Genomic DNA, 11997 nt, shown 5'->3' with positions numbered 1-11997 from the left:
CAGTGCGAGTCACATTGTTTGAACTGCTCAGACCAGCAGAGTCAGAGAGATTTAACACTGCGTCACAAAGCCCAGTCAGTTTGAAAACAAAAGAATGAGCAACGATACTCTTGTGAACGTGGAGGACTGGATTGCAGCGAACGAGAATGCTTTCCTGCCACCAGTGTGCAACAAGCTCATGTGAGTAGTTTCACTTTGGATGTTAGAAGCAACATTGTTGCTTCTTCTTGGATTGCAGGATCAGTGTCTCACAACTTTAAAACTCATATTTGAAAAATCTCTTCAAATCACATGTCAGAGTACCCAACTGTCTTTAATTCCTTTCTATCAGGCACTTTTCCCAGGTGATCATCATGTTTGTCGGAGGTCCCAATACCAGAAAGGATTACCATATAGAGGAAGGGGAGGAGGTGAGAGAGAAGTGCTCATTTCTTCTGTCATTTCAGCCTTCAGTTCTCCACCACACACTGTTGTTGTTGGCATCTTTTGATGATGCTTGGCCAACATTTTTAGACCTTTCTGCACCATCCCAGATATTTACATAATCATGTCTGATAAGAAAATGATGTAATCAATGCAGAAAAAAAACAGGGATATGGACTTTTTTAATCCACATATTCTTCATCTTTCAATTTCAAACCTGGAGCATATATTACCCACAATGCATCGTGACCACCGTCAGTTCATTCGGGGGCTCGGGTGCGTTATCCTAGCAGTGACTAATGTAGCCTTGAGCCGCTAACCTCAAGTAGAGATGATCATTTTCAAACCTGTAGTCTTCAGGCCTCAACCTGCCTCAAAGTGAACTTCACTTGAAGCAATCTATCAGACTTCAGTTCCCTCTGGAGCAGGGCGCAACCTACGGTGCTAAAAAAGTGAAGCCAGTGAGGAAGTGCCTTTAATGTGCATTCTCTCAAATGTCCATCAGGGGGCGACTCCTCTGGTTGCAAAAGAAGTCTGATTGCATTGAAGTCTATGAGAAAATGACTACTTCTCACTTGATTTATTACTTCAGTAAACATTGTAAACATGAGTTTATGGTCTCAATACATCATGATGTTCAGTAAATTATGGTCCATTTAGAGTCAAATAGACCATAAAGCAGGGTATGTTTTAGGGCAGTGGGTTCTCAAACTTTTTCTGTCATGCCCCGCTTTGGAGGAAGAAAAATCTTCATGCCCCAACAAAATTGTAACAAAATGGTCCATGTTGAACTTTTATTGAAATAACATTTTGTGACGCCATATGCTCACACATACCAGGAGAATTTTATTTTAAATATGAGCTTTAAAATGTAGCATTCTGGTGTACTAGAAGAAAATGAAGTGATAAGACATTTACTAAGCAAAAAACGAATTTATTATTCAGTTATTAATCAGTATTTCAGCTCTATTGTTATTAACCTTTAAAAGTTTGTCATATAAAAACAAAGATAGCAAGAGCAGTGAGAACCATCGCCTGTACAAATAAAGTGATTAGTTTTCATTACTGTGTGGCTTCATATTAACTTCTGTTACTCTACAGCTGTTAGAACTGTGGCCTATCTTCTATTTGCAAATAAAATGCATTCAATCCAGTTCAGTTATTTAAATGAAAATGATAATCTACTCTGGCTAAGGTAGCTTATCAAGAGTAAAATAACAGCTGTGATTTAACTGCACGTGGGACTGTTCATCACAGTGAACAGTGTCTGCAGTGTGATGAGAGGACACGTGAGCCCTTGTTGCTGTACTTTATCTCCTTGGAGCAGAGGCTGCATTTAGCATACTGTCTTATCAATGTCTTTAAAACACTGACAGCAGGAAGCTGTACTCACATCAGTTTAGACCTCCACCTTTATCCTGGCCCAGCGCCTTCACATCTCAGCCCTGCGTCAAGCTGCGCTACACAAACAGCCTCCTCTTCCTGAAGCTCTTTGACCTCATCATCTCATCAGTATCTGGGACTTTCATTCTACTTTGAGTTAAAACTGTCATGGGATGTGATGCAGGGGTAGAGCAAAGACTCAAGCGCAGACACTGGAGACGAGGTGGAAGGCAAGGTTATTTACTCGCACAAAAGTGGACAAAAACATGAACCAAAAACAACTCCAACCGGGAGCACGAAAAATACAGACTGAAACTAAACAGCAAAGTTCCAACAGGCAAAGTCCAAAAAGGGAAAGTCCGAAAAAGGCAAAGTCCAAACCCTGGGACGTGGCGGGAACAAACCTGGTACACGGAGCGCACACACAGGGAAGCAACTAAACGATCCGACAAAACAACAGGGAAGCAGGGGAGTTTATATAAGAGGGGTTGACACGAGGGAAAACCCAGGGGCAGGTGATTGGGCACAGGTGTAGTGAATGAGGACAATCAGGAAACACACTCAGACACACAGGAGGGAGCCGGGAGGAGACCAGGGGCAGAGCTACAGAGACAGAGACAGAGACACAAAGCGGGCAAAGCCTAAACCGTGACAAAAACAAACAACCTGCAACCAGATCCGCCGGTGTTCCGGTTACCGTTAACGAGAGACCGCGTGAACTGAACCGGAATACGGGGGGCTGCATGTTTCATCACGTTACGTTTTTTCCTCCTAAATCGCGATAATGACGAACGTTTCCACAGAGTTCCGCATGCAGTGAACGTTAACTTAACCCAGCAAGTGTGAACTGTAACGGAACATAACGTAACTTAAACTTTAACGGAGGGAAAGACGCTGTAGACATCTTAACGCTGATTGGCCAAGACTCGACATGTCACATCTGTGAGGGATTTCAGTTTTAAAGCGCTCCTAGCATGGATCTTATGTGTTACAATATGTTTACTTGTAGAAGGTTTAAACTAAAAGGAGATACTGAATGTATTGTGCACTGTGAGAGAAACCAGAGAATTTATGACACCGCCATAAAGTAATAAAAAACAGTGAGAGGGGGATGTTATGGAAAGGTTTCTGAGCACAGCCTTCAAGGAGGGAGGAATGGGTCAAGAAGATGGCCGACGGAAGTCCGAAGGGTTCGGCCAATCACCGAGCTGATCGATTGGCTGAGAAATGTGAAACATGATACTTTTGAGAGACTCAGCAGGGACAAAGGATCTTCAAATTGCAGAAGCTCCTCAGACCTCCTCCTGGCCATGGGGCAGCCATACCTGTCTGTCGTGTGGCCCGAACGGGGCCTCATATTTCATTGATTTATATGTTTGTTTTGTTATTGATAGTTTGATTCGGTTTGTAACTGTTTGTATGTTTGTATGGATAATAAATCCATTACGATTTGACTTAAACCTGCTGTTTTGATTCAGAGGCGATTGAGGAGCACATGGCTAGGGGGGGTTGGGCGAGTTCTCTCCGTGAACAGGAGCTTTTGTTTCCTAACACATCAAAGATGTTTTATTGTGAAGATCACCACATCACCTTTTCTCCTCGTCTCACTCCAACCTGAGAAACGCTGGCTGGCCAGTTGACAACTCTACGGATCTACACGATTCACGTGGATGATATATTTTGAATCAAAACGGCGAATTTCGCCGAAAAGCGACAAGTTTGCTGGTATGAATACAATTCTGCATTTCCCCTCGCGCCCCACCTGCAATACCGCCGCGCCCCACTAGAGGGGCGCGCCCCACAGTTTCAGGACCACTGTTTTAGGGTATGGCTACCTTGTGATTGACAGGTCAATACCACAGCGTTGTTGTGCTGGAAGTTATTTTCCGTGTTTTTTTCTTAGAACTTTGACACAGTGTGTTTTCGGTTTTCAGTTTCAATTTTGGTCGCCTAAAAATGTCTTATTCAGCATTCGGTTGTACAGCTCAACCCTCTCGCGTCACGCCTGGCTGCAAATAACCAAGACGGCGATAATCTCATGATATTTCTTCCTCTTTTATAGCTGTTCTACCAGGTGAAGGGAGACATGTGTCTGAAGGTGATAGAAAATGGGAAACACAAGGATGTGCACATCAAGGAGGGACAGGTAAGCTAATAATTCAGGATTTCACATTTAAAATGCCGCAGTGCACCTTTGGCGATAAAACGCGTGCGGTGAACTTTGCCTCATGCACACCGATTTGCTTCGACAATCTGCGTTCCATTCTTTTCTTCCTCCTTTAGATGTTCCTGCTGCCGGCTCGGATCCCCCACTCCCCCCAGAGACAGGCCAACACTGTGGGACTGGTGGTGGAGAGGAGACGGCTGCTGACTGAGACCGATTGCCTGAGGTTAACTATTTACACTGTGTCCAAATAAACCATAGCATTCAGCGAGAAAGTACCGGACATGTATGTAAGAGCAGCATTAACATGAGCGTGTGCTGGTGCCTTCAGGTACTTTGTGGACAACACCACCTGCACCCTGTTCGAGAAGTGGTTTTACTGTGAGAATCTGGGAACCCAGCTGGTGCCAATAATCAAAGAGTAAGACAACTTCCCTTCGACACACTTACAAACAGTCTCCATCAGATCAGGTTATATTTTCTTGGTGACGCAGTTTGTCGTTGTAGGTTCATGGCATCAACGCAAGCCAAAACAGGAAAGCCTGATCCAAGTGAGACATTTCTTGTGATTCCTGAAGTCTAATCTGAAGTCTGATCCCTGTCCGTTTTTAAACTGGTGTCAACGTGCTTGTCTTTGGGTGAGCAGGCGAAGTCTTCGGAGAACCCCCGTTCCAGCTGAACACCATGAACGTGATGTCCCCTTTCTCCTTCAAAGACTGGCTGGACAAGCAGAGGCCGTCCCTGTCCGGCGGCAGTCCCATCGACATGTTCGGAGCTCAGTTTGAGACTCAGGTACCGTGAATCACGTCATCACATGGGCTTTCGTAAAGGTCTCACAGCTCCCAACTTCTTGTTTTATCAAGTAAAATGTGTATTCAAATTGTTAAATACTGAGCTTCTTGCTCAACATTTTTTTCTTATTGACGTATTATTTTATCCGATAGTTACTGATTCAAATAATAATTTTGTATATATGTCGCCCTCCATCCTTAAACCCCTAGATTCAGATAGGAAATGCTCTCTTTTTTACCAACCAAGATTTAAAGAGGAGATGCATCATATAATTGGGGTGCAACACATGCGCAGTAGACACCGGTCTGTACCACAGACTGTACATAAGAAGTGGACGTAGTCAATGTAACGTCACCCATTGGTTTGTGGACTGCAGTTTTGAAGCCTCCAGTTTGGCATTTTGGGCCGTCGCCATCTTGTTTTTTTGCAACCAGTGAACTGAAGTGACCATATTTGGACCACAGAGGAGTGACGTAATGGTAGAGACGTTGTATACTGCTCTGGTAGCGATCTGTCAATCACAACGTAGCCCCGCCCTTAAGCAAACTCCTCTTTGTGGTCTATTTGACTCTAAATGGACCATAATTTACGAAATGAACATCATGCCGTATCGAAGAAGACTTTAAATTAGAGATTGAGACCATAAACTCATGTTTACAATGTTTACTGAGGTAATAAATCAAGTGAGAAGTAGAGTCATTTTCTCATAGACTTCTAATATAAAACGAGATTTAGTGGAAACCATGTTTATATTTCTTAAAGTAAGATACAAAAAATGAATAAATCAGGTCTCATATTTGCAGTAGTAGCTGAAACTTGTGTAGCATAGTGTCAATTTTTTAACCATGACCTGTTGACCTGGAAACAAAAAAAAAGTGCTTTGGTGTTCAGTATTGCATCATAGATGAAAACATGTTACAGTGGATTTGATTGTAAATGTACAAGCTGTAGATGATGATGGTGATGCTCTGTCTTGTGACCGTGACAGGTGATGGTGTTTGGACCCGGGCTGACGGAGACGTCCGTGCGACAAAGCGACGTGTGGATCTGGCAAATGGTATGTTGCACTAAATGTGCTGTTCCTTTCTGTAGCCTCATACGTCCAACCAGTCCGGATCTGTTTGAGATCATTGTTGTCTTTCCTCGTCTCTCAGGAGGGATCTTCGAGAGTTACTATGAACGAGCAGGAGTTCGGTCTTTCTGCAGGAGACAGTTTACTCGTGCCTGAACAGAGCCAGTAAGTCAATTCTGTAATTTGGCTTCATGTATATTAAATTAAGATGTGGTTTTATAAGAGCTGATTTGGCAGTAATAACCTCGCATATGGCTTTTTCTTTTGTAGGTACCAGTGGCAGAGAGATGAGGGGACTGTTGCCCTGTTTGTGGTCCAAAACCCTGAGCGGAAGAGACCCTGAACATCACATGCCAAGTCACGCACAGATGACATTACATAGTATTCTGTGTAGGCATAGAGAATACCGCAGTTTTGTTGCGTAAACCTAACTTAGTTGTTTCCTGTGAAGACGGAAGTTTAATTTGAAAAGACTGTATGCGTGTCACAGAAATGAACACGTGTTGCTCTGGACTTTTGTAGGAAAGCGCACAAAAAAATGCAAACTAGCTTTTTTTCGTATGATATGAGGATGCGCTGAAGTAGAAAAGAAAATCACTTTCACTACTATTAACCTAACAAATGTCCAGACCACGCGCCACAGTTACAGTCCTAGTGTAAGAACCTAAGGAGGGGTTAAGGCTTCCATTAGTTTTTCAAACAATCACCATGTCGTCAAATGATATTAATGTGTTGCATGCCAAGTTCATCTTCTTATTCAATCAACCCCATGTACTTCTGATGGGCTTTGACTGGACAGCATTTTAGTCTGTGATTGGAGGTCTTTTTCCACTGAAATATGAAACTGTCTTCCAGGAGTAACATTAGAGTAGGCTTGTTTTCGATACAAATCATACATATGGATCACATATCAAGGCCTGCTATTTGTGTGATCATGGACAGTATGAACAGTTTGTCAATATAGAACTGCATTTGTTTGTGCATTTAACTGACTACATATGTAAACTAGTTATTCCCAATTTACCATCCACTGGAGTCTGTGATTTGCTTACTGTTTGTATATTCAAGTTAAGTTACTAATGTAGCCTGAACCAATGATCACTAAAGGGATAAATAAATGTGGGAATAAAAAATGATTTTGTGTTGTGTTGCGTATACATGATTTAATTGAGCAGAATTAGCATTCTCATACCACTGACGGGACCAACCATCTTGCAGACAGTGCAGATTATCAAGTGGCAGATTTTCAGCAACTGTTATCTATAGATTTGCTAGTTCACTGACAGATATGAGTTTAGTTTTGGAGTTCACATGTCTACTATTAAAAGAGCAGTGTGTAGGATTTAGTGGCACTGGTGAGGTTGCAGATTACAACCAACCGAAAAACCCCTCCGCTCCTCTCTTTTAAAGAGCTATGGTGGCTTTCAGGTAACGTAAAGACGAGAAAGGCTCTCTAGACCGAGTGTTGAGCGGACTTCATGAAGAGGACCCTATGTAGGTTGTGAAAATAGTTTCAGGTGATTATAAATGAATGAAAACAGTTATGAATATAATATTTCATTTCAGCCAATCGGTCCCCTAAATCCTGCACACTGGCCCTTGAACTGTAACTTTGGCCTACAGTTTGTATTTCACTTTCTTAACACGTATAGGAGACTGATTCTAAGTATTTAGTATTAAGACAATCCAAATGTGATTCAATCATGTATAGTGAAATAGTTGACATTTTAGGAAATACACTCATTCACCTTCTTGCTGAGATTTAGATGAGAAAGTCCCTTTCATGTCTGTTTCTTATGAATAGAGTTAGAATCAGGAGGTGATTAGCTTAGCTTAGCATAAAGACTTTAAGCAGGGGGAAACAGCTAGCATGGCTCTGTCCAAAGTAAAAAAACAACTGAAAATGTCAAACTGATTAACTAACCCACATATGTGTTTCATTAATTCCCAAACAGATGTTCAAATTACAATCTGTGGTTTTACAGAGAGTTCTGTGGTTGAACAATTTATTGGCAGACGAGCAGATGAGCGCAGTGAGAGGCAACAAGCAGACACTCCAGGGAGACGTCACGTCTGGCTAAGTTATAGTTTATCACTAAACCCCCGTAAAACCCAGGCGGCAGCCTCCGGTTCGGCCGAGTGAAGCCAATGAGGAAGTGTCTTAAAACCTGCATTCTCTCTACTGACCAGCAGGGGGCGACTCCTCTGGTTGCAAAAAGAAGTCAGATTGTATGGAAGTCTAAGAGAAGATGACTCTACTTCTCACTTGATTTATTACCTCAGTAAACATTGTAAACATGAGTTTATGGTCTCTTTAGTTTCAAGTCTTCAATACAGCATGATGTTCATTTAGTAAATTATGGTCCCATTTAGAGTCAAATAGACCATAAAGAGAAGTATGCTTTAGGGCGGGCTGACTGTGATTGACAGGTTGCTACCGCTACCAGCTAAGCTAAGCGTCTCTTAGCTGCTTCGTTTTTAACGTACAGATATGAGAAAGTGTCCATCTTCATATCTAACTTCTAGCAAAAAATGTAATTAATCGAATTCCCAAAAGGCCATACTATTACTTTAAAGCTGTCATACAGTCTGTAACATTACGCTACCAAAACAGTTTTCCCAGCATGCAATGGTCCTGTCTTATTTTAATCAGTAAGAGAAAGAAAAAAACGCTCACAGATTTAAATGAAAACGTCAGATTTATTCAGGGACGTGCAACGCTCGCATATTTAAACATATTTAAACATATTTAAACATCAATATGTCAAAAACAATGTCCATAAATGCTTTGTAGTTGCTTTTGGAGGCACAATTTACCAGACTGGTATCCGTTCAGTTGTGCAGCCTTATCCTCAGAGTGTTCCCGATCACATGCTGCTCAGCTATGAATCCTGCCACCGTCCAGGGCAGTGCGTACTCCAGAGTCACCAGTCCTCCCAGGTTGTAGCTGTAACCTGAGTAGTCCCAGGGACAGGCCCCCAGCAAACTCAACCCCGCCCCCCAGCTGAACTCCCACAGGTAGATGAACATGGTGTAGGCTGCCAGACGCGCCGGCAGCGGGAGACGGCGAGCCAGCATCCGGGCTCTCAGGACCTCCATGAGGTAGATGGCGGTGGCGTACATGGGCAGCGCCCACAGGCTGCTGTGGCCCGCCAGCCTCTTGTCCTGGGTGCTGTACCAGTCACACACGGCAGTGAAGGCCACCTCACAGAGGCAGCCATGCAGTGCGTACACGTAGAGACGAGCTACGGTAGTAAGAGGACGACTCGGTGCTGCTGGGGCTCCGTCATCAACACCAGTCCCTGTCACAAAGAAGCTGTTATTTACACCACGTGTTTGGCCGTTTTTTGTAAGATTTCCAAAATGTGGGAAAAAAAAAACATGTGATGGTACACTAACACGATTTAGCGAGTTAGCAAAGATTCTCTATGTTTTGAAATGTTATAAAGTGATAGGAATGAATCTACAGGGTGAATAAAAAGTGCTTTGTGCCAGGCCATAGTTCCACTGATTATCTGGTAACCTCACGGAAAAGTACAAGACTTTAAAAAGTTCCCGCCAAAAAAATTGTGTTTGACACGCAAAACCCATAAACCAACAAATTGTTATTTTTATTTTACAGTTTTGGTTCTTGAGATATGTTAATAAGTGAGGGAAAACTTGACCATCTAAATGACCATTTGTATATCAAATACGCACCCCCGCATTACCTTGAGTTCCTGAAGAAAACTTTGTACCTCCGCATAGTTTCACGCTAGCACAGACGCGCTACTCGTCCATGCTTTCTTTTTTGTTAGTAAAGGTGATTGTGTCTGGGAAGTAGTGAGCATAGTGAGCCGTTAAGAATTTTTCTCTATTTTAGTTTTTCTCCGTTCACCGAGGAGGCACGGCGGGACATGTTCTTTTCTTCACTGCGTGACTAATTGGTAAACAAATGATCATTTCGAGGGTGGAGAATTCCTTTAAAAAACCTGAGAGGTCCGTTAACTTTGGACAGAGCCAGTCAGCGTCAACCGTTATGCTAAGCTATAAGCCAATCTTCTCATCTCCCTCTTTGCGAGAAAACGAATAAGCGTATGTCCCAAAATGTTGAACTACCCCTTTAAGTGAAGTAAACTTCTTAAGTTAAAACACTAAAATAAAAGTAAAATGACTACACAGGAAATGCTAAATTGTTTCAGTGACAGGTGTCGCACATTCCGTACATGTTGAAAATGTGAATCTAATAATTTTTTTTTTTAAAGGGTGCATGTTTCTCAGCTGATCATAATTCAAACCACTGTTGTGCCACATTAGGGATGTAATGACATAGATTTAATTTGACATTAATGACAGATTTACAGTAGTTCTTGGATCTTCTTGGTCCCTGTATTTAAAAAAAAAACTGTCAGTTATTTTTGGGAGTGATAGCAGCTTGACATGACACGCTTTGACTTTTACTGGCTTATTTGCTTTGGGATTATGAGTCGTTCCTCCCGCTTTTGTTTTTTTATGACAATGCCGTTGAAGCACGGTGATCAAAACTGGTGCCTAAGAAAACCATAGTGTAAGTTTATGAATCACTGCAACAATTACAATGAGATGTATTTTCTTATAGAAATGTATTGTAATAATATTGTTACGCCTCGCTCACTGAGGGTTGTATTATTGACACCGTTAATCACAGAATTCTCCAGTCCAAACAATTCATCTTTAATGTTCTTTCGATTGCTTTTAAATGGGTGGAACCATATCTCTTATACAACTCTCTTTATAGAGAAAACACAGTATTTCCATGATCTCAATTTAAAAAAAAAGAGGATACTATAAAATGTTATTACAAAACAATTTAATGGAAGTACAATTTACTTCTCTTTTTTATCTAGATTTACCCACACTAAAATACCGGCTCTCCAGTGCGCACATACAGTGCCATAGTGTACATGCTCTACTTTGGATTAACAGGCTTAGAGCCCAGTTTAGTGAAAGGCTTGGAGAAACTTCAACAGCTTTTCACTCTGCGCTATACAACAAAAGTGCCAATTCACCATGAACAAATCAACAAGGTGACTCAAAAAAACCCAACAATGGTCTCATAATAGCATTAAATGAAAACTCCATCATTTGGAAGTCTTCAACTGAGGTTAGGATGCAATGCCAAAAGACGCCATATTGTGCCTCAAAGTGTGGGCCCTCCACAATTGCTTAACATCATAAATTAAACACGTTAATAATTCTCACCTTGGTCATTACTACCTCGCGTTCCTCTCGCATTTAGCTTTCTCGCCTCCATCCCCGGGCAGCATATGGGTCCTTGTGCCTTTATAATCCCTCTGCTTCCCTTTGTGTGTGTGTGTGTGTGTGTGTGTGGATCTTGGGCTAACCATTAAGCGGCTCTGTGTTATCGCAGCGATGCCTCTGTCACAGGCTGAGGTCCAAGGGATGGACCCCGGAAGCTAAAGCCTGGACCCACCTGAGGAACAAAAAAACGTCTGTGTGCAGTATTGATCTGGCACCGGGACGCTGTGGCTGCATGTATTGTGTCTTTAGAGCGGTACAATAGGCGCACAAAATGTGTGCGATGTGTTAGGGTTATCAGTGACCCACAGCAGCCGGGCGTGTCGGGAAAGCTGCCAAGAACACACACTTATTGATAGATAATAGAGCTGACTGTAAAACTTCAATTAGACTATTAACAGTGTTTTTTGTTTATGTTGGTTCCCAACCTACAAGCAGTTGTGATAAATATTTGTTTATAACATTTGTTTAAAATGTAAAATGTTCTGTCTCTCAAATCTCTTTTGATAATCAAAACAAGCTGATTTAAAGAATTTTAAGGTTATTTACAAATTTACTTTATTTATTTATTTGTAACCATAAAGTGTGTCTGTGAGCAGATGTCAGTCCTGACATGGTGCCACTGCTGAGTCCTGTGTGTTTGTTCTGTGTGTACTCTAATAAAACAGTTTGATGAATGGCGGACCTTTGGATCAGAGTCCAGTGATTCTAGCAAACACACCTTCAGGGCTGGGAAGGGGGACTGCACCGCTGTATGGGAGTCAATGACCATAAAGTCGTCGAGCAGACAAAGGTCGGACTCTTCGCACAGCTGTGAGCCGGGCTCACTCTGTGTGTGTGTGTGTTGCATTGTTTGATGGTGAATTGTCACCAAAGAATATTTGGT

General features: G+C 42.1%; 2 protein-coding genes across 2 annotated transcripts; one reads left to right on the top strand and one right to left on the bottom strand.

Moving 5' to 3' along the window:
- On the top strand, nt 1–6960 carry haao (3-hydroxyanthranilate 3,4-dioxygenase). Its single transcript, XM_079168436.1, has 10 exons — nt 1–180; nt 332–410; nt 3869–3952; nt 4090–4196; nt 4302–4391; nt 4478–4521; nt 4617–4762; nt 5751–5819; nt 5917–5999; nt 6105–6960. Exons 1-10 carry the CDS (start codon nt 95–97, stop codon nt 6175–6177), a joined length of 861 nt encoding a protein of 286 aa, XP_079024562.1. The 5' UTR covers nt 1–94; the 3' UTR covers nt 6178–6960.
- A 1560-nt stretch (nt 6961–8520) lies between these two features.
- LOC306703076 (transmembrane protein 229B-like) lies at nt 8521–11341 on the bottom strand. The gene is made up of 2 exons (XM_079168905.1): nt 11055–11341; nt 8521–9136 (listed from the first exon to the last, which is right to left on the bottom strand). The coding sequence occupies exons 1-2, from the start codon at nt 11104–11106 to the stop codon at nt 8667–8669; spliced, it is 522 nt and encodes a 173-aa protein (XP_079025031.1). The 5' UTR covers nt 11107–11341; the 3' UTR covers nt 8521–8666.
- Nucleotides 11342–11997: the final 656 nt, after the last annotated feature.

The sequence above is a fragment of the Pholis gunnellus genome (genome assembly GCF_910591455.1).
Source record: "Pholis gunnellus genome assembly, chromosome: 11".
Classification (NCBI taxonomy): domain Eukaryota; kingdom Metazoa; phylum Chordata; class Actinopteri; order Perciformes; family Pholidae; genus Pholis; species Pholis gunnellus.
The sequence above is the reverse complement of the archived record's forward strand: the minus strand, read 5'-3'. Positions and strand labels throughout refer to the sequence as shown.

What these genes read in the sequence shown, in the direction of transcription:
- LOC306703076 (XM_079168905.1), bottom strand. Translation starts at nt 11,106, where the DNA reads ATGGAGGCGAGAAAGCTAAATGCGAGAGGAACGCGAGGTAGTAATGAC. An exon ending in GCGAGGTAGTAATGACCAAG is followed by an intron (nt 9,137 to 11,054) that starts GTGAGAATTATT and finishes TCTTTGTGACAG; the next exon opens with GGACTGGTGTTGATGACGGA.
- haao (XM_079168436.1), top strand. Translation starts at nt 95, where the DNA reads ATGAGCAACGATACTCTTGTGAACGTGGAGGACTGGATTGCAGCGAAC. An exon ending in CTGGTGCCAATAATCAAAGA is followed by an intron (nt 4,392 to 4,477) that starts GTAAGACAACTT and finishes TTGTCGTTGTAG; the next exon opens with GTTCATGGCATCAACGCAAG. An exon ending in AACAGGAAAGCCTGATCCAA is followed by an intron (nt 4,522 to 4,616) that starts GTGAGACATTTC and finishes TTGGGTGAGCAG; the next exon opens with GCGAAGTCTTCGGAGAACCC.